This window comes from Centroberyx affinis, unplaced genomic scaffold (genome assembly GCF_046629955.1).
Source record: "Centroberyx affinis isolate AG114_WGS23_722 - 3 ecotype Tasmania unplaced genomic scaffold, CSIRO-AGI_Caff_v1 ptg000008l_1, whole genome shotgun sequence".
In the NCBI taxonomy this organism is placed as follows: Eukaryota; Metazoa; Chordata; class Actinopteri; order Beryciformes; family Berycidae; genus Centroberyx; species Centroberyx affinis.
Genome location: NW_027278724.1, coordinates 107,477 through 134,062, shown reverse-complemented (window position 1 = coordinate 134,062; position 26,586 = coordinate 107,477). Strand labels below are relative to the sequence as shown.

Genomic DNA, 26,586 nt, shown 5'->3' with positions numbered 1-26,586 from the left:
AAAGTCCTTGATAAAAGCGGTCATTAATGAGCTGATATGCTACGCAAAACATGTAAAACACACTTTATAAATATAAGCAAGAATACACACTGTTCTGGATCAAATTTTAAGACACACCAAAATGCAAAAAAGCTTCATGCACGCATTCTGTCAAAACTATACAAAAGGACAATATACGAAACTGCTCACGTCAATGAACCCACTATTGTTTTAATGGCAGCACTCCCAATTCAGTAGAAAAATTATACTCATAATTCATTAAAATATGTACAGCTCTGAAGTTCAGAATTCACCTGAACCGCCATTAAAATTGACAGAAAATATAGTATAGAGGCTCCAGAGAGAAAGAGTGTCCAATCTCAGACTACACACCGCCCCCTTGTCATTTGCTGAAACCCTTGATAGTCATGGGGGCCTGAAACCAAACATAATCCTGCCAGTCTGAGACTTCTGCCCCACAGACGCCAGGATCAGTTGACAGGGAAATAATTTGGTTCTTTACCCGGGTTGGCACTTTAAAGTGTAGTTTAGGCCGGAACCAAGTTACGCCACAATCCCTGTGAGCCAAAGCTAAGACTGTGGTGGCCATTAGATGAACAGGTCTGGCATCAGACAGAAGGTCAGCTACAAAAAGTGTGCGAAAGAGTTGCCTTAAGCACGATGACACCCGTAGACTCTGATCTCCAGCAGCCAATGCCAGCGCCTCCATGTTGATCTCATACAGCTCTTTTGGGAGGTTGAGGGAGCCTCCCAGTAGCAGCAGCACACGGGGCACCCGGCCGAGGGAGAACAGCACCTCTAGCTGCTGCAACACCTCCTCGAACTCCTGGAGGGTCCGCTGACACTTCCGCCAGTCCATATCTGCTGACTGCACCGGCCTCCAGCTCACCACCTCCTTATTCTGTGAGGTAAAAGAAACAAGGCTTAACAAACACTTACAATTTAGGGATTTAGCAGACGCTCTTAACCGGTACGACATACAGTGAGTACAACAGTAAGATAAGTGAATATTCCTCAAGCATCAACAGGGTAAGTAGCCAGATAGTGTGATATGAAAACAAAGTGCTGTAACAGTAATCCAGAAAAGTAAAGTAACATCATCCCTCCTGTCTGTAGTTACACTAAGTCGATAAAGTTTAAGTAGAACAATATAATAACTATAATAAATAAATATATAACAACAATACTTCTACTCAGTTTACTTCAAGAAGCTCCCAACAGCATTCCATCATTTACACACATAATTTTCCCAGAGCTGGATTCACCTGCATTGAAGCTTGCTGTTTCTTCTGAGAGTACACCAGCTGGTCATAGGTCATGGGCAGCTGCTGTCTCTGATAGAGGATGCACTTGAGGATCTCGCTGACAAAACGGCAGCAGCCCTCCTGGGTTACAGTGCCAGGGAAGACCACGTACACACGGCCCTCGTCCTGGGCTCTTCTCACCACCTCAGCATCACTGTCCTCTGTGTTTTCATGCTTAGTGGCAGTCACAAGGGGGGCTTGCAAACTGTCCTCTTGTTGAATGTCATCTGTCAAAATCAGAATATTAGCAGGGTGAGCAACAGACCTATCTTGTTCAGTTTTAGCTAAATGTAGCTAGCTAACTAACCTAGCTACCCTGCCATGGCTGGTTACCTACCAGGACCGGGGGGTGTAGAGGGCAGGGCGGTGTTTTCCTTGTCTTCCATGCTGCTCACATTATGTTCTGAATTTGTCTGATGCTCTGAGGAGACATCTTTTGATTCACAGGTATTTTTTGCCTTTAGACATGTGCTTACATCCTGAGTTGAGAGTTGTCCGGCGACTTCCGAAGGAGGCCGGTATGAGTTTGTGTCGGAAACACTAGTTTGACTAACTGTGTGGTCTAATGTTAGGACTTCACATGCTATACCGGGTTCCTTACGTGTGGTGATATCCTTTTCTAACGAAAACGCGAGGCACCTTTTCATCTCATCATCTCCGCTATCAATGCTGGAAGTATTCTCGTTAACTTTTATATTCGACTCCTCCGCCATCGTTTTGAATGTCCCCGGGTCCTATCCGCGATGCATCATGGGAAACTGGGATCGACCGTAATGCTGCCTTAAAGTTACGCGGGGAGGATGGGAGATACAAGCTCTCCATTTGAAAATACCCTTCACTCAGCTTTCATTTCGTAATGTCTATTTGAAAATACAAATCTCACTAATCAGCTGGCAAATACTACTTTGGAGGGCGGAGTTTGGAGATGGACCCCGATTTCTCAGACTTGCTGAATGCTAAATGTCAATAACAATGAAATATTTGCAGTCAAGCGTAAGGAATGTATAGTATATTCATTCAGTCATGGTACAGTGATCAAAACGATCAAATATACGCCTTTTATCACTTTCATTCTGGGATTACACCTCTTAAAATACCATGGGAGACACAACTGTTTGTCGTTTATGGATGACATGCCAATGTTTGGGTTGCTGTAGGTCTAGGCTACCCTATATAGCCTAAACTCCTCTGAATCGCCCACTAAGTGCATGCCTGCTAGCTGTGAGAATGTTGACCACGAGCAACCATTTTTTTTTCTTTAAAAAAAAAAACTTAAATCATGGCGTTTGACGGCTTCAAATGAACCGTCATATCTCTGATCCGTGAAATCCGCCCGACGATGTTGTTATTCCCATTATTCCCACATGACTTGAATGCAGCGTAAAACCTAATATGCCTGCGTGCTTGGATAGCATGTATTCTCTGTAGCTCAAACAGACAATATCCAAATAACCTACAATGGACGCATTAAACACAATATAGGTTATATTAATATAGGCTTATTGATTCGGTACTCTGGCCTCAAAGGTTGTGAAATAAGGAACGAAAGACATAATGTGCTGCGATGCAGATTTAGATGTTTACCACATGCGGCTCGCTCGTTTTGTTGATACCTTATGCCCAGCACAAGCGGGCGGAGCTTGAGGCTTCCGTTCTGAAATACTCAGGGCAAACAGGTAATGATTACGTAATAGGTAAATAAACATGTATACAGTGACGTTGTCAAATGTCATGATATATAAATCAACACATAGGCTGAAACACATAAAAGCCTACGTAGCAATTAAGGTTATGTTGGTTTACAGTGCAAACAGTTAGACATAGTCCTTACGTGCATGGTTTCCCAATAAACCTGTATGTGGCTCGTCCTAGGGCGCATCTCCCATACTTATAGTGCCACTAGTGGCTTTGTGTGGTACATCAAGTCAAGAAAGTGGGGATACAGGTGAGGTAATTAGGTGTGAAATACAATGTGAGTGGGCAGCCGCTCCATCAAACAAAGAAGGAGAAAACAGGCTGGGTTAAGTCGCGTGGTGTGTGTGGCTTGTGTGTCAGAGGTGAACTGGCGGTTAGATGAATCTTCCCGTCTGAGTTTCACCAACTATTTCCCAACTATGGCTTCAGTGCGAGTGGCAGTCCGAGTCCGACCCTTGAACAAAAGGTACAGCAGCTGGCTTTGTCAACATTTGTACTGTCCACTTTATTCAGCTGACTGTCCTTGCGGGGAATGGGGGAGGTTTATTTTAACCAGGCTTTTAAAATCAAAGCCTAATCATGAGGCCGAACCCGTTCTTAGGCTCGGGCCTGTCCAGCAGTGTTCACCTGAATTTCCACATTCCCGTTTCCACAGAGAAAAACAGTTATCATCGAAAGTGATAGTCCATATGAAGGGGAACACCACATCTATAATCAATATAAAGGTATCCCACTACTAAATTAAACATGCTCTAATGCAAGTAGTGAAACACTTGTTTTTCATTTATTTAATGTTTTTTTATTTTTTTATTCTAGCTTTCACCTAGTGTTATTCTGAAGGACAGAGGGAAGACATTTTCTTATGATTTCTCCTATGATTCAGCTGACAGAAGAAGCCCCAGTTTTGCATCCCAGGAGAAGGTAGATGCTTTTGTTTAATATCTCATCTGTCTCAGTGATAGTTTAATTGTGGAGGCTTTTTCTTTATTCCATAGCTTTGTGTATTGCGGTGGAGGGAAGAGACTTAGGTCAAAAGCATTTTGCAACTTGACACAGTCATCCTCCTCATGACTGCTGACCTTATCTGGCTGTCAGTCAGCTCTAAGTACTTTGGAACTCCCTTCCTGAACCCACGCTTCTCAGAAACCTAGTGCACTCCCACTCCGTAATAATCAGAAATGAACTTTCGCTGTGGAGTCTTAATGTAGTTAAAAATTGAATGGAAGCGAGACATGGTTTATGTATGCAATGTTCTTCTATCTCTTATTTTACCTTACCTTCACTCTGCTATTTTAGATTTTTCAGGACTTGGGGTCTGATGTCCTGAAAGCTGCATTCGAGGGTTTCAATGCCTGTGTGTTTGCCTATGGCCAGACAGGCACAGGGAAGTCCCACACCATGATGGGACATACAGTAAGGCCTCCTCTAAGCTTCCACAGCACATTCAGGACGTGTCATGGAGACTTTTACTTAGCTTAAAGTGCTGTTTTTTTCATGTAATGTAAAAAGTACCTATCCTTCCCAGGGGAGACTTTGAATATCTCCTACTTGCATGCGAAACATACAAGGCAATCAGCCTCTATCATCGAAAACACAAAGGACGTCACATGACATTGCCGAAACTATAGAGCTTACAGAGCTAATGTCACTGCACTGCTCTCCCAGTGTAAGCATATCACTCCTCGCCACATTAGAAACTAACCGATGGCAGCCCCGTCCCATGTTCCTCCCCTTCTCCCCATCTATCTCCATGTTTCTCCCCACTAATCAGAAAATGTGATGAGGGCAGCAGTCCTCTACCTCTCTCTCCTCACCTTGCACAGCATTTGGAATTTCACATTGCAGGATGAGATTTCTGCTTGTCTACCGGGAGACTTGTGCAAGGTCATCAGCAGAGCTGCTGTCAACATCCTAGATAATTATATATGGCTCTTAATACTTACTATCTGTTACTTTGTAATTAAAACAAGAGGGCACACAACTCAGAGTGGAATTGCTTTTATGCTTCAGTAACTCCATATCAGATGAGCTGTTGTTTGTGTTGTTCAGCAGTCTTTGCATGTACGGAGTTGTGGTCGCAGGATAGCAAAAGACACCCAAATTAAGAGAACACAATAGGAGCAAAATGGCATTGTCATCTCATAGTACAGTGTGTTAGTACAGTAGCATTTTGTGGTGTGAGGTTTATAAATGTAACATTTCTCCCTTTTATTGTGCCAGGGGGATAAAGGCTTAATCCCAAGGATCTGCGAAGGCTTGTTCTGCGAGATTTCTCAGAGAAACAAGAGTGATGCAGTGTCATTCCGTACAGAGGTCAGGTAAGAGGCCGACAGACATGAAGTAAGGCTCCTCCTTATCTTAAAGGGAAGCTTCAGGACTATTAGAAGTCTGCCCCATTAATCAATAATTTACCTCCCGTTGTGAGCATTCAAAGAGGTTTCATGCGGGTATTTTTCTTCATGAGAAAGTATAGCAGCAGCATCCTGTTAACATTTGTTAGCAGTGCTAGAGCAGGGTTTCCCAAACCTCTCCTCGAGTACCCCTTGTCCTGCATGTTTTAGATCTCTCCCTGCTCCAACACAGTTGATTCAAGTGATGAACTCTTTATGGACCCCTGAAGCTGCTTGTTAACAAGCTGATCATTTAAATCAGCTGTGTTGGAGCAGGGCGATATCTAAAACATGCAGGACAAGGGGTACTCCAGGAGAGGATTGGGAAACGCTGTGCTAGAGCAAGTCGATACCAATTTTCAATTCATTGCATTTAATTTCATAAGCTATGGTAGAAATAAGTAATAAAGCTGAGGAAAAAGAGATCCAAGGCAAGGACATTTCTTTACTCTGAAGGCCACGAGGCCAAACCACATCAGGCACAGTTTTAGCTTTTCATAATAGAATAGGCTTTTATTAACCTATTAACCTCATAACCTTTTTTCCATAGAGCACCCAACCATGCTATCTCTAACATCAGAATCTAAGAAGCTTTCCAGCCTCCTATTTATTTTTTAAGAAATTAAGCTGTTTGAAAGGACACTTATGCTTAGTTGATGATAAATATGCGAGGCTTCTGCAACTTGAACCCGAAGTTTACTTCTAAAAACTAGGTCCTGCAGGTTTTAGTCAGTGCCAGAGTGTGAGGAGGGAGCACTGTCACTTCTGTTGATTATAATCAATCGTCAGGTAGCACTTCAGTCGGTGTGGAACAGAATGAACATGATGCACTGAGGGTCACCTGGTGCTTGACTAACTTGCAGACATCCACTCATCCACTTTGTGATGGGCTCTAAATGAAGAGGGGACCTGACTACTAAATTATCTTTAATAGCCAACTGCCCTTGAGCTGATCATGGGAGCTCTGCTTACATAGCAATATGGAAAAATGGTGAAATGCTGGTTTGGTAGTGCCATACTAGAGAAGAGAGAAATCCTCAGTTCCTTTTCCTTTCCTTTGCAAAGAGTACAAGGCTGTTTACAAATTGGCCTTCAATAGGTCGCCACGTGGTGCATTTTGATTGTATCTGTTTGCATTATACAACACCTGTGCTTCAGTTGTTTTGATTGCTTTGACTGATGGAGTGAAGACGGTAATTCTATATCCCACGGGCCTGGCTCTCTCAAGGCCAAATCCATAATCCAAATGTAAACAAAAGGGCAGCCCAGACACAGAAGGTGAAACCTTGGAAATGGACTGACAGAGCTCTAGATACAAGAACTTCCACTATATTACAACTATAAGTGCATTTTTTATTTTTTTATTTTGACGCTTTAGTTTATTTGCATATATTAAAAACAAACAAACAACCCCCCCCCCCCAATATGTTAAGATAATTACCAAAGAAAGAAAGGGAAAGAAATGCGGGTGGGGTAAAAAGCCCAAGATGAGCTTATATCAAAACCTCACCAAGGTTATACTAATTAAGTTACAGTCATTGAAAATTAATTTTAAGTAGTTAGAATAGTGAAAATGCAATTACTGAAATGTTACATAATAGTGTTTAGTAAACTGGTACAAACAAATATGAATAAATCATATAAATCTCCAGGATTATTAGGTAAGCGATCAAATGTATGTAAATAAGTGCATTAGCAGCTGTCAAAAATTAAAACCTCTTATTTTACATTCAATGAAGGAGATGAATCTGCTAAATGAGAACATTTATTCCAAACTGTGACCCCTCGATATTTAATTGAAAATTGACTTCTTGATGTATGGTACAGTGGGAGGTGAAGGTTTTTTGACGGTCTTGTGCTGTGGGAGTGAATTAGGGAGTTGCTGTGGAAATAAAATTGGAAACGCCCCGGTTCAATTCCAAACTGTGACCCCTCTATATTGCCATCAATGGTTTGCTTGCCTTGAATTGTTAGGAAACTTTGAAGTGAAATAGAGCTGGATTTAGGGTTATGGCAGGACAAGTAGGTGCTCAAGTCCCCCCCCTCCAAATCTATTAGTCCTACTATTTCAGGATGTGGGTGTGTATACCCATAATTAATGTGCTCGGAATCTGAATTGTGGCTTTAATAGCAGGCTGCTGTCAGTTCTTGTTAATGTATTTTTTTATTTTTTTTGTGTTGAGAGAGGAGCTGGTGTCTGCTTGGCTGTGAGGATTGGCATATGTTTGGTACTATTCAAATTTAATAAATATTCAGGTTTTAATATATAAATGGGCGGAGGCGTTTCAGCATGTTCTTGTGTATGTGGAAATAATTTAGAGGCTGGTAATTATTTACAGCTTTCTGTGGATTCATATTTTATAAAAAACAAGTTTGTCTTCTCCTCTTTGTGATGGGATCAACAGCCTTTAGTTATAAAGATTTTGTCCTTGACTATTGCAGTATTAAAGTTTGATTGGTGTAAATCCAGGTGGTGATGTAATACCTTGACAGTAATTATATGACTCTTAAGCCCAAATTCACTGTAATTATGGTTTGAGAGAAAATTGAGCATTAAAGCATATCAAGCTGCTGTGAAAGCATTATTCAACAGTTATGCACCAAGTGTACTGGCACATTATTTGGGTTTTATTCAATTCTAGATTTGGGTTTTATTCAGCTGGCTTTGCCAGGTCTTGCTTTGGGACTATTGGATAACGTGAATGAGATTGAAGGATTACTTTTGCCAAGACATTGCACAATATTTTTGGCGTAAATAAGAAAATAAGATATTTTCATTTAAGCAATTATCCAGGCTAAAACTCACAAGCCACCAAAAATTATCCAGGAGAGGTGCAAGTTATGCATTGGTCTCTTCATGCATTTTCCAAAAGCATGAAAGTTAATCTGTAATGGAATTAATGTCAGTATGTTAGTTGAACAGAATACTTTATCAATTGGGGAGGGAAATGCTTTTTGCCACCAGCAAACATGAAAAATACAGTAGACACAACAACAATCAGAAATTAGTGTAGATGTGTTCTTGTTGACATCAAATTATGTTTCCTGAGGAAAGGGAATCTTGATTGTTTTTTAGTGTTTTTTTAGTGGTGGAACCACACAGTGTGGTTCTCCTTTCTTCTTCCTGAAACCTATGATTATTGTTTTGTTTTGCTTATAGAGTAGGTAGATGTCATGACACCATTTGACAAATTAATTTCATCTCTATAATGTAAAACATTGATATAAGTTGCACACCTTTTGAGGAGGTGACAATAGATGGGATATTAATGATCTCATTGACAAGGCATTCTCCATGTTTAGTTACAAATAATATTCATTGCATTAGTATTCAGTATTGTTATATTACCCTGAATTTCCCCAAGGGGATCAATAAAGTGCTATCTTATCGTATCTTAGTGGTAGTTTGCTATTCACTGCCTATAGTCATTTGAAAACACTGTAATATTGTGACATGAATGAGAACTCAACATAGTGTCAGAAAACGTCTGGCTACATCCACAAGATATGGCCTCTACCATCTGACTACTGTCACGTTTTTTGGAAAGGTTAATTGCTCCATGCCTTTACAAGGTTGTATCGGTTTTGAATCTTTGAGTTGTTCTTTTCCATTTTGCACACGCTGACCACAGTATTGATTCCAAGTTTCTGCCAAAATGTACTTTGCATATGTTTATTTATGCATTGCCAGTGCGAGCACAGCAACTTGTCTTTGAATTTATTGTGCATCTCCATTCGTTGTACATGGTTAGTGAATAGCATGCATTTGTTTTCTCCCCATTTGGTGGCGTGCCATGCACATATCAGCATTGAAACCCTTCATTATTTAGTGCCTCTGTAGCTTTGTGTGAAATCTGGAGGGTCAAATTTTACATTTGTGTTTCTGTCTTGGCATCAGCTATTTGGAGATCTACAATGAACGTGTGCAGGACCTTCTCAAGAGGAGAACTACACCAGCAGATGGTGGAGGCTTGAGAGTGAGAGAGCACCCTAGGGATGGACCCTATGTAGAGAGTAAGACATTTCTCTTTAACTCACCATCCCATTTGCACCTCAGCTGAGTTGACATTTAGTATGAGATGCTAAATTTCCCCGCAAATGCGTCTAGACCTTTCCAAGCACCTCGTACAGAGCTACAGTGACATAGAGGAGCTGATCATTTTGGGTAATGACAACCGCACCACAGCCAGCACGGGCATGAATGACACCAGCAGCCGCTCCCATGCCATCTTCACCATCAGCTTCACCCAGGTGAACAACACACCTGTACCTCTAGCACTCACTCATAAGTTTAAGTCCTTTTCGGTGACTCGTGTTGTAGTCAGTTTTGTGGTAAACCTTTGAAAAGTTTCCCTGCAAACTCTTTAGGTCATCCCTCAAGAGCACTAATTAGCTCTATCCTGTTCATCCGTTTTGTGCGATGCTAATTTTTAGTATGTTGCTTTTCCATCTTCAAAGGCTTTTTCAGTTTTTACATCTTAAGTAGCACTTTTGTTGTGATTCTGCCTATACGGCTAAGTATTCCTCTGTGAGATTGCCTCTTTTGAACTAAAGCGGGAGTGCTCAGTAATGTTTTCCCCGCCACAGGCTCGGTTTGATGCGGAGCTGCCATGCGAGACGCTGAGTAAGATCCACCTGGTAGACCTGGCAGGCAGCGAGAGAGCTGATGCCACGCGCACCACAGGCACCAGGCTGAAGGAGGGTGCCAACATCAACAAATCCCTAGTCACCCTGGGCAGTGTGATCTCGGCTCTGGGTAAATGGAGCTTACAGCATGACTGATGCACCGTGACACCGCATCTTCATCTATTATTGACCCAGTCGGCTCGCTAGTGGATAACAATTATAATCTGGGCAAGGACACTGATTTAGCTCACTGTGCAATCACTCCACTTCTTTCAAAAGAACACTTAGCATTTGGGGTTACTTTCCTTGTTTGCCTGTGTTGCGGCATTAAAATTCTTCATTATAATCCTTTCAATTTGATGTTTGAGTTTTCATTCCAAATAGGATATCCATCATCTGGAAAAAATGACTTCTGCTCTGATAAAATTATGGCTGGAATGAAACTCACTGTTGAATAGTGTCAAGGTTATTAGCAATCTTGGGGCCTTTACATACAAAGTGATACAAATTTTGAGGTTGTAATCATCTGTATTTTTGAAATATTGGGCAATATTGTGTTTTGGAGTGAAAATTGTCCAGTTCAGTGTTTCTCTCTGTGTGACCTCCAGCTGACCTGAGTGAGGGCGGACAGACGACGAAAAAGAAGAAGCAGATCTTCATTCCCTACAGGGACTCTGTGCTGACGTGGCTGCTAAAAGACAGCCTGGGTGGAAACTCCAAGACTATTATGATCGCAAGTATGTAGATCTGAATTGGGCTGATACTGTGACATTTCAGGCCGTTTCCAGAAAGTATTTCCGGCCCTTTTGTTTCTTATCAGCACTTGAATGTGTGTTTAAAATGGGAGTAGATAATGTCGAGCTACATAACCACAGTGAATCCCCCTTTTGTTTGCCGTGTCTTATCTCACTACTGCTCATCAACCCGGGTGCATTCTTTCCTGGCGATCTGCGATGGCAGCCATTTCTCCCGCTGATGTGAACTACGGGGAGACCCTGAGCACTTTGCGCTACGCCAGCCGAGCGAAGAGCATCGTGAACTCTCCCACGGTGAACGAAGACGGCAGTGTCAGGCTGATCAAAGAGCTGCGGGAAGAGATCGCCCGGCTCCGCAGGCTGGTGGAGGAAGCCGATCAGGTCCGCTCCCTCTGCGGACATGTACACTACGCGCATACTTTCACGCTCCCATAAAAGGCCATCAAACATAGTACAATATGTATGTTGACAGGGTTTTGTTCAAAGAGGTCATAGGCCGGCCTGTCTTTTCTGTTTTCTTCTTCCTCTTCTTCAGGCTCCCCGTGGGGACCCGTCTTCCTCTTTGAAGGTGGAAGAGAAGCTGCATCAGAATGAGGCAAAGGTGAGTTATCCTCCACTGCATGTGGAACAATGCTGTTTTGGTGTTTTCGTCTGTAAATGACGTCCGCCATTCCCCACCAGGTTGTAGCGCTGACCAAGGAGTGGGCCAACAAGTGGGGGGAGACTGAGAGAATTCTGAAGGTACAGTAATGCCTCATTCATGTATTTAAACATACAGTCATGATCCAGCGTTGCCTTCCACAAAAATCCAAAATAACACAACTTGAAAGATCAGCCAGAAACCGGGAGTTCATTTTTTGCATAATTCACTTAAGTTTGATGTCATTCTTGCTTTCTGTCTTTCCTTGTTCATCTCTGTGTCTTTCTCACACACACATCATTGAACTCACCAGATGGCCCAACGTGTGCCTGAGCTTTGTGGCCCCATCCAGCCACCTCCAGTGAGCTTTCACAAGGCAGTGGGAGCTTGGAATACCAACAGTGTTAAGTGCTAGTTTCTGGCTGCCTGTCTATCGTTCTGTCGTAAGATGTTCTTTTTAATATGGGAGCCAAGTGATAAGAGGGATTTGAGTAAATATCTTGGGGCCAATTTAACATTGTTTAGCTTTGCTCACAAAAGCCCAGTATGTTTCACTTTGCTCCCTGGTTTACGGACATGAGCTAGTGGATAACAAGACAGAATGTAATTGAAGAGAATCATTTTATAAAGCACTTTGTTCCAGTTTTCTCTAGTTTTTCTTTGTTCTTTTATTTGATGATAGATACGTAGATGATTATAAAGACAACCAAAGACCAAACTAACTGTGTGAAACTTACATTTTGAAAAGCTGAAAGCATTTTTTTTGTACAGGAGTTGAGATGAAGTTATTTTCTATACAGACAATATTTGTGTCCTTGCTCCAAGATATGCTCTGACTTGTGGATGTGTTTTTGTTGCTTACCTTGCTTTTCCAAGCTGCCCTTTTCACTTTAGCAATCTGTCCTAACAAATTTTTGCATTAGATTTTCGAGTCCAAGACCCATAGTTGTATTTTTAGTTTTAGTTATGTACTAAGGGTAAACTGGCATAGATTTTCCAGAATGCTTCACTGAATACAAGGCCACAGAGTACACAGAGTTCAAAAGTTGGCTTCATTAATTTTCACACTAACATTCAGCAGACCAGCAAGCCTCCCACAGCAGTTTTGACGGACGTTGCTGCTCGCAGTTGAGACATCCCACCAGCTGGTGTCACTGCAAGTCCTGTGAACGGCCTCAGCTGCTTCAGGGACTGGAAAAGCTGATAAAAGCAGAAAGTCAACCTGGCGTTTACATTTTTGCATTTATTTAGATTAGAATGGCATCCAAAAGCCATCTGAGCTGTTGTAATGATCCTGAAGTTAACATGTGACAGTGTTGGGAGAGTCTTTCGAGGAGAAGCAGAGCAGACCTGCCTTATCCATCCACCCCATATGGTTTCTCTGAGGCTGGGACAGGACTGCAGCATCCCCACAGCACCCCTCCACCAAACCCCCCCACCCCCCAACACACACACACCCTCAGCGCCTCTGTGTGCCAGCCCCGAGTTTACACTAAACACTTTTCCTCGGTTGAATTTGTGCCCGAACTCCCAAATAACAACACCAAATGTCATCTGTTTGGGGCTCATCTTATCCAGCCAAGTAGCCTGCTGCATTATGCAATGAACGGTGGAGCATTCCAGTCATAAAAAAGTATGGGGTGGCATGATGTCTCCATCATTCATATATGCTGGATAAGCTGTTAATTCTCCACAGCAGTTTTTGCGTAGGTTTAAACTAAAGTGTTGTGCTGTTGACCTGAGCTGATTTTACAAATATTAGTTTCCTTCCTTCAGAAGATTTCTCAGAATAGATGCGTGTATTTCTGACTTGGAGCAGCAACAAGTGAATGTACCAGATTCTGTACAAAAATATTATGTATTGCTATTTTCTACAGTGCTAAGGGTTCAAATTGCTTGTATGAATGTATAAACAAGAATAGATTATATAAGGATTTTGAATAGCTCACATCTGACTGTGATTTATGGGTGTCTGTGTGTTGGAGAAATTACATTATATTGTGTATTGTGGGTGTATTGTGTATTGTGACATTTAGTGGCTCGACGGCCCTTTATTCATGACAGCGTATTGGAACTCATTAGCAGCTGTCACTGCTGCTAATTAAGAGGTCTTGATTATTGACATATGGCCCTTTCGTTTCTGACCGTCCGGCGTATTAATTAAAGTGGCCGTGTTGTAAATCTCTGCCTGCATGTTCAAGGGGAAATGACTTTGTGCTCAGAGGCAACGTCGTCCATCTCCACTGGCAGAGCTGAAGCACTGAGCAATATGCCTTATTTGGGGCCGTGCCCGTCCATGTAGAGGCACCTGTTATGATGCATGACACAACGTGACACCTAGGCTAAAAGGCCACTGTACTGGTGACCGGCTGGCACACTGATATTGCCATAACTCTAAGTGTTTGATGAATGACTTTATGGATTTGACATTTGTCTTCCTGTGCATTTGCATTCTGCCCGGGTGAAAAATGATAAGTGGGATTCCTGCATGGAATGCTGTAGGGACATTAGAGGTGGTATCTGGCTCCGTTCAACACAGAAGCACACCCAGCCCCCGTTTCAGATTGGCCGTCTCAAAATTCTGCACACCGACTCTGAGAAATGTACAAGTCAACTTGGCAAACAAAAGCTTAATCAGATTTGTGGAATTTGGTGAAAGCTTTTAACTAACCGACCTTCAAGATTTGTTGTTTAGTTAGACCTTAGTTAAATATAATGGCCCTAATATGATCCAGCCTCCATGTGGTCTGACCTGTGTGTAAGGCAGTGTACGGAGTGCGTCTTCTGTGTCTCTAGCACATGGCTTTTGTATTAGGATCGGTCCTCTCCAAGTCTTCAAGAGTGCATATTCTTGTGGTTAATTCTGTTGATGCTCTTGCTGAGAGCTAGATGAAATTTCTGCTTGGAATGGGGGATGAGGGGGTGGGGGATGAGGCGGTGGGGTGGGGGGGCGGGGGCTGACCAAGAACGGTGTAAACAGAATTTGAATTCTGTATTCAAAGCAGATTTGGAATGCAAAGTTATTCATCGTCAGCTTCCCAGATTGGTTACAGGGCATGTGGGAAAGAGAAAGTAATTAATATGAGATGGATTCCAGAGCAGCCTCTTACCAGACAGAGGCAGCAACAGATTGAGAGAACAAAAAAGGCAGGAAGAGGGTAGAGTGAAATGTTGTTCTACTGCAGGGGCATACACACACACACACACACACACACACACACACACACACACACACTTAAACACACACACCAGATCTGTGTGTATTGCTAGTGCATTGAGTGAGGTTGAAAGTGCTCCCCCAGCCATCCTTGAAGATCCCCTCGTAACACAATGTGGTGGGAGGAACCTCAGTTTCCGTAAGAAAAGATGAACCACAGTGTTTCTTTCATCTTAGAAGTCTTTGTATTCCCCAAGACTCACACATGCTACAATCAGCAGAATGAAATTACATAAGCCTCACATTTTTTTTCGCCCCGATGCTTACTCTGTTTAAGGTCAATTTGTCTCATACTGTCGGCATTTATACATCATGTTTCGTCGTTATAGCTTTTCATGACCTTTACATATTTGCATGTCGGCAACTAAGCCTTGACACATCACTGTGAATTTGACTCTTCACACATTTTTAGTTTGATTCCTGAAAATCAGCAGTTATGCTGCCATGTTTGAAGGCTTATAATGGCGAGTACATGTGTTACAGGTGTCACTCATGCTAACGAGGACTGAAATCTCGCATATGCAGAATGACAAAAAATGAATAACGAAAAAAATATCTAAAAATGACAAATCTGAAAATATGAAGAAAAACTAATCTGTGATATTATAGCTTATATACAGGATGTGCAAAACGTGCATCGTTAACTGGCTTCTTCAACTTTGGAGTTGTGATGGGGGATTGGGGGATAGGGGGCGGGCGGGTGGGCGGGCGGGGGGGGGGGATTAAAGTAACATAGACTCTAGCTGGGAAAATAAATAAAAGTCTTCCAGCATCCAGCAACAATGTTATCAGGTCAGCAGTGTTATGAGTCCCTTGCCAGTTTTGAACCACAAGTCCTGCGCATGCTGACATGATGGTGTCTGGACTGTCAATCAAGCCAATTCAGAAGCAAAGGAGTGAGTTTCTAATTAGATTCTGTTTAACATACACAAATCACATAGAGGGGACTTTATAGAGAAAGTAACGGTTAACAAGACATCAATATACTGTCCCTTTATTTGAGTAAACACACTAGGATATGTATAACCAAGAGATGTGAACGGAGGGCCCCATGCCCTTCGAACACTGGTCCATATAATTGCCTTTCCTCTATGCATCATTCATTCTAACTTCGTAAAGGCCTGCAATCTGTGGATATCAATGCGGTTCTTTAAACGAAATTAGCATTTGAAGGTAACGGAGCGCTTCAGATGCAGACGTTTTTCTCTTGTTCTGAATGAAGAGTACCTACTGATGAGTCCTCCAGGCGAGTCGCTCCACTCGATGAGGCTGATGGGCAGTCAGGAAGGGATGATTGGTCTGCCTAGTACAGTAGCGCTTGATATGCATGCAAACCGAGTCGGGAACCCGAACTGTTGAAGCGCTGAGAAAATCCATTAAATATTTTACCCAACCACAGATGATGGCTTTTAATGGGAGCTTAAATGCTGCCCAAGCCTGGCTGCTGGTTGAGGCCACAGTTAATTATGTTCACCAGCTGCCTCAATCTGAACGGAGACAGAAAGACAGACTTTCTCCTCACAGACAGACTGACTGGCTGGGTGTGGCGGGGAGCAACTTTCTCTGCTGTGTGTGTGCGTGTGAGAGGGGAAAATAAGAGGATCTCATCTGTTCCTGGTGTCTGTGGAAAGTGACACAGTGCATTAATCTGCCAGACTGCTCCTCACCTCTAATGAAGTCTGTGAAGAATCCCTTTTAATTAAGTACAGGGGCTGGGGTCGATGCCTCTCCCTCTTCATTAGAAAAAAGGATTTTTTCCCATCTCGCATCTGCCAATGAGGGAGGTGGTGGTAGTGGACACGTCTCTCACTTCACGGCCCAATCCATACAGAGGGGAGTAGAGGAGGTCCAAAGGGAGGGGAACTAGTTCATGCAGAGTATTGCCTCTGAATCCTCCATATGTGGGATATTTTCCGCTCCGCCTCTTGGGGAGGTACTTATGATAATCCATAGCAATGTGAAGCATTAGTCCACCAGCTTAACAGAAGAATTCTTCTGATAGGGCCACTCACACTTCGGTACACTCTGGGGTTGTGGAGTTGGAGCCAATGCCCTGGAAGGAGAAGGTTGTTGGCCTTCAACCCCAGTCTAGAAAGTTAAGTCCCTCTTGATGGCTTAATTCAGTGTGTCTTTTGAATCTGGCAGGTCGTCTGAGGCCAAGTGTTTCATTTCTTGTGGGATAATTGGCAAATTACCTGTTGAACTAACTTATATTCTGCCTACTCCGTCTGTTTTTTTTTTTTTTTTTTTTAAAGCTTGTCTCCATACCTTTTTAGTCGAGTTCAAAATGAAATAATGTCAAATGACATTTTATATAAAGTTTAATGAATATCTCCCCTTGACAGACAGCACAGTACAGTGTGGTTCATGTTTCTACTTTTCCTCAGCAACAATAGTTGGAGGCAGTGAAGCAGTGTATGGAACAGATCAGAGGTTTTAAGTATAGCCATCCTGTGCCTTAGAAATGGCTTTCACGGATTAAATCAATTTCTCCACTTCTTATCACCTTCCTGTACAGAGGTGCTGAAACGCCATTAAATACATATTTAGCAGGGATTTCTGGACAAGCGGAATGGATTTTTCATGTGGACATTAATTTTTGTCTGACTTTTGGGTTGTGATGCAACTGCAGCGTTGCTGTGTGTGTGTGATTGGCTGTGATCTGAATGTCACTACTATAAGGCACTATTAATCAATGGCCCATGTGTGAAATATGGACATTAAAGTGTTTTCCGTTATTCGCACTCTGAAATGGGGCATTTGTGTCAATGAATACCATTTTTCATAGGGAAATATCGAAAATGCCCTCATGAAATTGTCTTATAATGATTCATTTTACCTCTATTCTTCACTTTTCCTCAACAAATAATGCGCAACCTAGGACAATGAGAAAACGTATGCGTATGCTACAAATGGCATGCTGGCACCTGATATCAGGCTGTGAGAGACACAAGAATCCACTTTAGTTTTGACCTTGTGTACAATACCAGTCATCCTCACATACACACTGTAGACAACATGATAACATTAGCGGAAGTTTGTCGCTGTTATCTAAAGTTGACACACCTTCATCAGCCTGGGAGTATGTTAATAGCAACATTGAATGTTTATAGCTATGTATCAGTAAACCCAATGGTGCATGGTATACAGTCTTCTGTGTGTGTGTGTGTGTGTGTGTGCGCGGTGGCAATGTGTCTGCCTCGCTCGGTGAACACCATGTACAGTTTGACTCTAGCCATGATAATCTGAATGATTTATGGTGCCTCTCTTGCCGTTAGCCACGCTGCCGCTTCATGGCGACACATGGTTGGAACGCCACTATTATTCTGCTTGGCCTTCGGGCAAGGAAGAGCACTCATAAAGAATTCAGTTTTCTGCTGGTTGCCATTAAATGTCTGTCAGCATTTTTATTTTATATTGTGCGCCACTCTGGCTACAGGCTATAGAAAGAGGATATTGTTTTTTTCTCATGGAGTTTTCTCCTGCGTCCCGCAGGAGGAGACTGTGGCTCTGAGGAAGGAGGGGAGTGGAGTGGTGCTGGACTGCCAGCTGCCTCATCTGATTGGCGTTGATGAAGACCTGCTCAGCACTGGCATCATCCTCTATCATTTGAAAGTAAACACACCCTCTTTTACAAATGTTACATTATTGAGTTTTTCATGTTTAAGCACAAAATGTGATGTAGTTTATCCAAAAACTACATTACATGAAGGATGGGCCAATAACTGTTTAGAAGCATTTGAACTTTATATTATTCATGTCTTATATTTTCTTCCTGGAAATCACTATTAGTCAAGGTCTTCCATTTGAGTGGATCGCTACTGATGTTAAAAGGCAGCACACATGACATGACCTCTTTAATCTCACTGCAGGAGGGCAGAACCCTGATCGGCAGCGATGAAGCATCATGTTGTCAGGATATTGGTGAGGCAGGATGCAGGTTTACTACAGTAAATGATCAGCTGCTGTGTCATCCCTCTGTACTGAGAAAAAGAAGCATCCCCTTCTATGATTTCATGTTTGATTGTGTGGCAGTGCTCTATGGGCCTGGGCTGCTGAGTGAACACTGTGTGCTCGAGAACTGTGCCGGGACCGTGAGTCTGATCCCACAGAGTGGTGCGCTGTGTTCAATCAACGGGACGGCGGTAACTCATCCCTGCCAGCTGACTCAGGGTACGTAAAAAGGAAATGTTACCAAAAAATAAAAAAGCAAGGCAAGTCTGTACTAATACAGATTCCTCTCTCTCAGATTCAAAATTACTCAGCTGGTGACAGGCGGTACCTTTTCTCCTCGATTTTTAAATGCAGTGATATTTTTTCATGTGGAATCCACTTGAAGTCCCCGGCTCCCCCGCGGCAGAGAGACCATGCACTCGGGGCATAAGTGGATTGTGAACACGGCTCTCCACAGGGCAGATGCCATTTCTCTTACTAAACATTTTGAAGGGCGAGAGGCCCTGGACAAAGCCCCGGACAAAGCCGCAGGCCCTCCATTTAATTGGCAGATGGAGCTGATAGGGCCGACAGGTTTGAAGTGGGCCAGAGCATTAACCTTTCAAAGGACAGAGCCGAGCCCCGCTGAAACTCCCGCCCCCCCCCCCCCAGAAGACCCGGCTTGCCAGTACTCGGAGCTTTCCCTGCTAGCCACCGCCGCCTCATCCACACTGCCTTGCTTTAGAGAGATAAAACCTGCACACAGAAGTAGACAGCATAGGGCCCGGCCACGCTAGTCTCCTTTCTAACCATTTCAATTTACCCAATATCCCCTTCAGAAACGGCTGCATCTGAAGCTATTTTCTTGAACAAATGATAGTAATTTTCAGTCCAACAGCAGCCGGAATCTATCACAGGCTGCCCTCTCAGGTGCTTTGTCACTCGTCAGAAGTCATTAATAGTAGCAAGATTAGTATTTGCCCCGCTGAAGAGAGAGGAGGAGAATGGAGACGAGACCCAAAGAAAATCTGTGGATGTGGCCTGATAGTGTGAGCCTGATATATAAACCCTAATATCACTTCAATTCCATAGCTTTACAAGACTTCCCAAGTTTCTCAAGCCTATTTTCTCGAGTAAATGTTCCCCCTGGTCTAGGTCAGTGCCAATCACATTGGAAATTGTGTTCTTCATGGCAATTCATTCACATTGCCCCAGCAAAGGAAAATTGAGGCAAAGTTTTGAGCCATTTGTCAAGTTCCCCCCAAGTTCAGTGCAGAGACAGTTCAGTCCCACAATGAGGGAAAGATTCCCATGGCCAAAGTTTATTGTTCCTCGTCTATTTATGCATGATGGATACCGTCCCACACCTCCAAAGGTGGCAGACTTTCAGCCCTATTACTGTCACTTGCATCTCTCTTAAAACACGTCGCATTTCTCCCTCTGCCCGTCTTTCCCCAAGTGGAACTTGGTGGTGGTGCAACCCAAGCATTTGCACCAAATACTAAACTTTGAGGTGGTTGGTGAATTAAGTGATACAGTATATGTCACTTTTCTCCTGCTTAGCCTTCGTTTCTGTCACCTCTAGGTGCCATCATACAGCTAGGGAGAGGGACCATATTCCGCTTCAACCACCCCGCAGAGGCCGCCCAGCTCAGAGAGCAACGCAAGGTAGCCTACAGACAGCACCCAAAAACAAACCTGCCTTCTTAGGGTGCGCTCACACTATTGTGCTTTTTTTGTAGAAAAGTCACTGCCTCAACTGCAATTTGTGCTGATAATTTGAACAAGCGAGGCAGCAACACGCACTTTGTTTCCATAACGACCAGCTGCAGTAGCTGCCACTATCAGCAAACAGTCCTTGTGTTCAGCTCTCAGACACTTATAAGAAACTCCATGGCACAGACAATGTGATCTATACTGGCTCTTTATGATCAAAGCAACAACAGCTCCCCACTTGTCAACTGGTTCTGGTTGTTATTGTTGTCACAAACTGTCAGCTGCCCATGTAGTGTTAAAACTCGCCTCTTCTTCTCTCTGATTAATTGGTTCACAAAAAAGCGGTCCACATGTACTCTCCATCTTAAAAGCTGAACTCTTTTCAACTTTAGAAAGTGTTCAGTCTGTCTAAAAAGAGGCCGGGTGTAGTGCCTAAACAATGGGTCAGGATCATTTAATAAATTAAAACACCATGGGAGCAATTTATATAATGTGCAAACTCCATCTTTTTCATATAAACTTGAAAATGAAAACTATTTTGCAATTTGTCTTACAGTCAAAAATATCACTGCTGTGCCAATGCTGATAGTTTACTTCAACCAAGGAATAGTCCGGTCTCATTTCAAAGAAAGCGCACATCCTTCAAGCTACCACTACATACATTCCCATGACTTTCTCTTTCTTAGTCATACATATCTGCAGAGATATGAGGAAAAGCCTTTGGTAATAGGCTGTGGCAGGCAGCCTGATTGCGTGGGATGCTTCTTTTCAAACAAACATTTACTGAGGCCGGCTCGGCAGGTAATGGAATATCTCCAGACTGTTAAGTCTCCTAATGTGTATTTAGAGTACTGATGTTCAGGCCTGTTGCTTTTTTACTCTTGCCCGTGAAATGGCTTTAATAGGCTGAGGTAACTTGAGGCTTCTTGAAACGGTTTCCACCGACATTTATAGCATGGAAATCTGGTAATATTTAGACTGTTATTCATTCTCATTGTAATTCAGAATATAGGTTATGGTCCTGTATCCATGTTGCTTTAAGTGTAATGAATGAATATTCGCCAGTCGGTGAATAGATCATAATGCCAAGAACTGAAATTAGGTCCCCTTCCAGCATTCCCTCCTGTGTTGTATAACATGTTATGTTGTAAAATGGATTCATATGCCATTTTTATAACCACAGCTGTACTTCTGGTTCTTGACAGCTTTCCGCTCTCTGCATTATTAAAAAGTGCTCACTGTTACAGCCAAGTAAAGCACAGACATCCCGGCCCCACTGTGGTTCCAGGAAGTGTTTTCTGCCATTCATTTTTAACATTGATTTCAAATGAGATGGTCTCAAGAGTTCCACACATTCACTCGGTCTGAAAATACCACTAGATCCAGAATGCCATACAGTGTGTCACTGTTGTAAAAGAAAAAAAAAAAAGATTGATTTTAAAATAGTCTATTACAGCAGTTGAAAATTGTATGACCTTCGCTGTTAGTTTTAGATTGAATATGTGGAACTACCTGGAAGCAGTCTTTGTGCAACAACACTATGCTAAAGATAAAGTGTAAAACCTACATGGAACCACAAGAGAGGACCTATTTGTACTGTACAGCTGCTCTTTTGTAGTTTGAACAAAAGTGTTTTATTTCATACAGGTTGACCCCTCATTTTAGAAATGCATAATGCTTTCATATACTTGTTTTCAACACTTATCCTCTCATTTTTTGGAAGGTCTTTGATTATCCCAGATATCAGGCATTTCTCCAAATGTTGTCAAAAGCTCTCCTGGGTTGGGTTGTGTTCTGAGAAAACGATGTGTCATGAATACTGATGACATATTTTCTATAATAAAACCACTGCATACTTACATATGTTACAGGCAGCTGCCACTCATTTCTAACACATAAAGAGGGTTTTCATTTCAGAGTGCTCTCTCATTCTGTCGTCTCCAGAGTGGGCTGCTTTCTGCCTCCAGCCTGTCCATGACTGACATGTCCAAGTCTTCTGAGAACCGATCCAAGGTGATGCTGCTCAATCCGGGGTGAGACAGACACGGGTAATACCTCTGTAGACTCAGTGACTTGGGCATAACTGAAACCACTCCGCCTCAACCTCCACAGGGTGCCCGCTTATTTGAACAGCATTCAAAGCCATATCAAAGCCATAAATCACGGTTGCGTTCTTGTGAGGGCAGGCGGGAAAGCCTCGCACATGCAAAAAGCCACTCTGAAGTGCACCTGCTTCATAGTCAACCGGTGGATATCGCAGCAGGCGTCGCCTCCTAGGTCTAGCATGATGGTTTACAGCAACTCCACCTGTCTGACATGCAATTTCCTCCGCCAGGCAGCATCCCCAAACGGCAGTGCTTCTGCAGGAAGGGACACTGCACAGGTGATTTACAGAGTGAGATGGAGCCGGGGGGGGGGAGATGAAGCCAGGGGGAGTGAGGGGTGGAGAGAGAGAGAGAGTGAGTGCTGGATTGATGTCCCTAGGTGTTAATGGCGGATACTGAGAGACTTATCTGAGAGAGTTGTTCCTTTGACCATCAACAGCTGGAGACCATCAGCAGTCAGACTATCAGCTGTCCACAGCAGAGAGGAGATAACATACAAACACAGAGGCAACATGGTGGCACAATACATTGCAAAACACACTGGGGGTCAAGCAGTGATTCCTCTATTTGTCTGAATTTTCATTGCCCATGTACCATAAAATATCCCATAGTGCATTCAATTGAGACATCTTTTCATCTATTCTCCTCCTCTCACCTGCCATACTGAACCCGTGTGGGCATCCCCCTGTTCAAGCAGTGAAGATGGGACAGAGAGAGAAAGACTCGGTTCAGCTGTAGCTTGGATGTGCATTCCAGCCTCCCTCCTTGCAGCAAGGTCTTGCATGGGGGGAATTGATCTTTAATTTTGCCCAATCCTGTCGAAACCAAGCAGGAGTGGTATGAGCAGTTGTTAGTAAATAATTTGAAGGAAAGCAGTGGCTGTGCTTGTCTATACTCAAGCTGTGGGAGTGTAATGAGAGATATCAATGAACTGACCTGCAATTACTTGAGGGGGGACTCCAATCACAACAAAAGCAACCTGTCCATTCCTGGCTAGTTGATTCCCAGAGTCTGGTTAGGAATAGGGTAGCTGCATTATTAGTCTGACCTGTTCCCATGGCATGGGAACACTTCACATTTTAATTTTATCCAGAACTCCTGTTCACTTATTTGTATGTACAATATTTAAGTGTTTACAATGCTACCTGAATGAGAACTGTCTCACCTGGCCTTGTCTCCTAGCCTGAGGTGTAGAAAATCCTCATCTTGCATTCTACAAGTGTTAGTGGTGTGGATGCTGCAGATCAGCATAATATTAGAATAACATTAAAGCCTCCCCTAGTGACCTCACAGTGTGCACATTTTCAAACGAGCCTTTCAAGAGCAATATAACAGATTCATCCCATTTATAAAAAGGCACAGCTATACATCCCCTCTCTAATTTGCCTCCTGTCTGAGCTTTATTCTGACTGGAATTGTGACTGGTGGAGACGATCATGTGTCACTTTGTTAGATGGACTGTTTTCAGAAAATGGTGTGGTGAAGTCACTGGAGGAGGCCTTTTTAATATAGCTAGCTCTAAGTGGGACTATTGATTTGCAAAGTAGACTGCAGGGTTTCTCTGTTTGGTCATTTTTCACCTTTTATATATATATATATATATATTTTTTTTTTACGTAAAAACTATTCATGGTTTTTGGTTATAAATTTGGGAGCATCAAAAGGATTTGTTTCTTGACTTGCGACAGCCGCTAGACAATCATGAATGGAGAGCTCTGAGTGTTTGGTTTGGTGGAAACTTTCCAACATGAAAACCCTTAAAAGAAGCAAGCAAGGTGTATGCTTGTGTGTTTGTGCAGGCATGGTTTTACGTGTCCTATATCTGAATGTATGACTGTCCACATGACCTATTTGTTACATTGTCGTAGTAAAAGGTGAACCACTATGTTTGATTCAGTCTTTGTTAAATGGACTGTAACAGAGGCGGTCTGTCAAAGAGCAGCTGAAATGCTGCTCCTCCCAGCCTGGCAGGTCAGGGCACTGAGAGCTCCCAGTGGTGGAGTGGGCCGGCTGATGTTTGACCCATGTAGCTTTTAATGGCTACCTTAGCTCTCAAAGTCCCTCCTCTGACAGCCCCTTCAGTATACTCCATCTCTGGCCAAAAGGCCAAGTGGCAACTTGACTTTGACCACAGACAGGCTGTTATTAGGAGCTCAGATCTCCTGAAACAGTGGAGGTTTTGCACTGGCCAACGTCCATCACTCTAGCAGCTCCTGTGCCACCTAAGCCGCCTCCTCCAGTTTAAGTGCTGTTAGAGCGATCTTACATACAAACCAATTGGCTCTGAAGGCTGTGATTTTATTGTCCAGATTTGTTTTTAGTATTACAGTTATTTTATTTCACTCTGAGCGGTCCTGTTTTAGTGGAGGTAGAATTACCTGCCTCTTTCAGTTACCCGGGTTGGAGTTTGAAAAACAAGATGAGCTGGAAAAGTTTGAAAATCAGAGCTATGAGATCTCAGAAAAGGTGAATATGAGTCGTATAGGACTCTTTACATTATGCACACTGCATACATTGCAAAAAATCTTGTGTGTGGGTATGCATGTGTGATGCTATAATAAGGAGGCTGGAGAAGCACAGCCAACAGGAGGTGGAATGGCAGCAGGTGCAAGACAGCCTGCACAGACGCAGCCAGGACATCAAAAGACTTGTGAAGGAGCAGAGCGGGACTTCCGATCAACAGCGAGCAGAAGAGGAGACAAAGGGGAGGGAGACGGAAGAGACTGGCAGCGGGTAAGCTGGGGAAAATGAGCTGTGCTGCTGTTCTGTGCCAATAGTGACATTGATGAGGCCAGTACTGGTGATCCATTTCAGTCCGCTGTCATTCCACGACCAGAGCAATATAAGTCCCTGCATGCGAAAGATGTGGATGACAGTAAACGGTTGGTTTCAAGTCTTACAATATTTGGTCAGCTTCACTAACACTGGGTATCTAATGATCCCACTTCAGATCAGTGTCCCTCTATTGACTCTGAGTGTGAGCAGAATGGACAAACATTGCTGAGTGCAAGACATCCTCTGTCTTGATCTCAGGATCTGCAGAAATCCTTTAATCGTCAAGAGGACCTGCACTGTGGCCCTCTTGTTGATGTTGTCAAGGCGTCAGTGTTCCCACTTTCCCTCCCCCTCCACCTGCTGTAATATATAAAGCTCTGCCAAAGCTGCTGTTTGCTGTCGGAAATCATTCTGAGCTGTATATTTGGTTTCTGTCCCCCCCTAGAGTGCTGAGTATTGTATGTAAATCCTCAAATCTACATGCACAGATTCTATTTAATTTCACAGCTAGTTGAGTGGCTCTAATCTCATCCAGCCGTTTGGGCTGTTTGCTTTTCAAATCTAATGGATGGTTTTTGTGAAGGGGGGGGTTTGGGCGTACTGCAATCTTGTCTTTTGCCCACAAACTGTTTGAAGTCTCTAGTGTCACACCACAGCAAATAATTAAATTGCTTTTGAAAACAAAGAGCCTGGCAGCATGTATTAGAATATAAACCCAGTTGCACTGTGCATCCACCCCCTCATATCATTAAGACGCAATGGAGTTTTTCTGATAGAATAAGAAATGTATTATTTCAATCTTCTATCTTAACTGCTGCCTATTTCAGCAGGATGGACATTCTGTCTGCAGTGACTGCTGACTCCAGACTGCCAAGCAGCTCTGTGCCCTCTGCCTCACTGGAGAAGTGCATGAGTATGGTATGTACACACATTTTTACAGTAGTTCTAGTTAATCACATACATCACATACTCTTGACTCAATGTAAGCTATATACTCATAAAGCCATGGGTGGTTTGTCTGCATGAACAATATAATTTTATACTGTTTTCAAGGAATTTAATAAAGGTAAAATATGGTATGTAAATGGTGAGCAATTTTCTTCTGCAGTTTGCTGTGTTTATTTTTCCAAGTGACTACAATGACACTGTGCAACTGAAGCACTAGTCCCTTTTGTCTTTGCAAAAGAGCACAAATGTCAATACCTACCCTCCTCTCCAGCCAGGCCCAATCCAGATTTTTATGAGGCATGAAATGCTTTTTCCCTTGGCTTGTTTTGTTTGTTTATTATGCACATATTTCAACCCTATTACACTTTCCTGCAGGGGTTTCAAAGAAAATGGCACTCATTTTGTGAAAGCATATTGCAATGAGAGCACTTTTGAAATATTTCTGTTTATACATGTACCTTGTTATTCCTCATTCCGTTTGC

General features: G+C 42.9%; 2 protein-coding genes across 2 annotated transcripts in view; one reads left to right on the top strand and one right to left on the bottom strand.

Annotated features, from left to right (window-relative positions):
- Positions 1-133: 133 nt before the first annotated feature.
- mad2l1bp (MAD2L1 binding protein) lies at positions 134-2,017 on the bottom strand. The gene is made up of 3 exons (XM_071522261.1): positions 1,642-2,017; positions 1,266-1,531; positions 134-901 (listed from the first exon to the last, which is right to left on the bottom strand). Exons 1-3 carry the CDS (start codon positions 2,015-2,017, stop codon positions 383-385), a joined length of 1,161 nt encoding a protein of 386 aa, XP_071378362.1. The 3' UTR covers positions 134-382.
- Positions 2,018-3,418: 1,401 nt separating this feature from the next.
- Positions 3,419-26,586, top strand: part of kif16bb (kinesin family member 16Bb) — a 42,206-nt gene continuing 19,038 nt past the window's right edge. The window contains exons 1-19 of the mRNA XM_071522137.1: positions 3,419-3,465; positions 3,655-3,724; positions 3,816-3,920; positions 4,296-4,412; positions 5,220-5,317; positions 9,288-9,403; positions 9,498-9,640; positions 9,977-10,145; positions 10,624-10,752; positions 10,976-11,151; positions 11,306-11,371; positions 11,452-11,511; positions 18,123-18,242; positions 18,500-18,551; positions 18,663-18,800; positions 20,146-20,228; positions 22,221-22,309; positions 24,944-25,114; positions 25,984-26,074. Of these exons, the coding sequence (XP_071378238.1) occupies positions 3,419-3,465; positions 3,655-3,724; positions 3,816-3,920; positions 4,296-4,412; positions 5,220-5,317; positions 9,288-9,403; positions 9,498-9,640; positions 9,977-10,145; positions 10,624-10,752; positions 10,976-11,151; positions 11,306-11,371; positions 11,452-11,511; positions 18,123-18,242; positions 18,500-18,551; positions 18,663-18,800; positions 20,146-20,228; positions 22,221-22,309; positions 24,944-25,114; positions 25,984-26,074 (2,040 nt within the window). The remainder of the gene's footprint in view (positions 3,466-3,654; positions 3,725-3,815; positions 3,921-4,295; positions 4,413-5,219; positions 5,318-9,287; positions 9,404-9,497; positions 9,641-9,976; positions 10,146-10,623; positions 10,753-10,975; positions 11,152-11,305; positions 11,372-11,451; positions 11,512-18,122; positions 18,243-18,499; positions 18,552-18,662; positions 18,801-20,145; positions 20,229-22,220; positions 22,310-24,943; positions 25,115-25,983; positions 26,075-26,586) is intronic.

Excerpts from the sequence above, each read along its gene's own strand:
- mad2l1bp (XM_071522261.1), bottom strand. The coding sequence starts at position 2,017 with ATGGCGGAGGAGTCGAATATAAAAGTTAACGAGAATACTTCCAGCATT. Across the intron at positions 1,532-1,641 it reads CTCTACACCCCCCGGTCCTG|ATGACATTCAACAAGAGGAC; the intron begins GTAGGTAACCAG and ends TGATTTTGACAG. Across the intron at positions 902-1,265 it reads AACAGCAAGCTTCAATGCAG|AATAAGGAGGTGGTGAGCTG; the intron begins GTGAATCCAGCT and ends TTTACCTCACAG.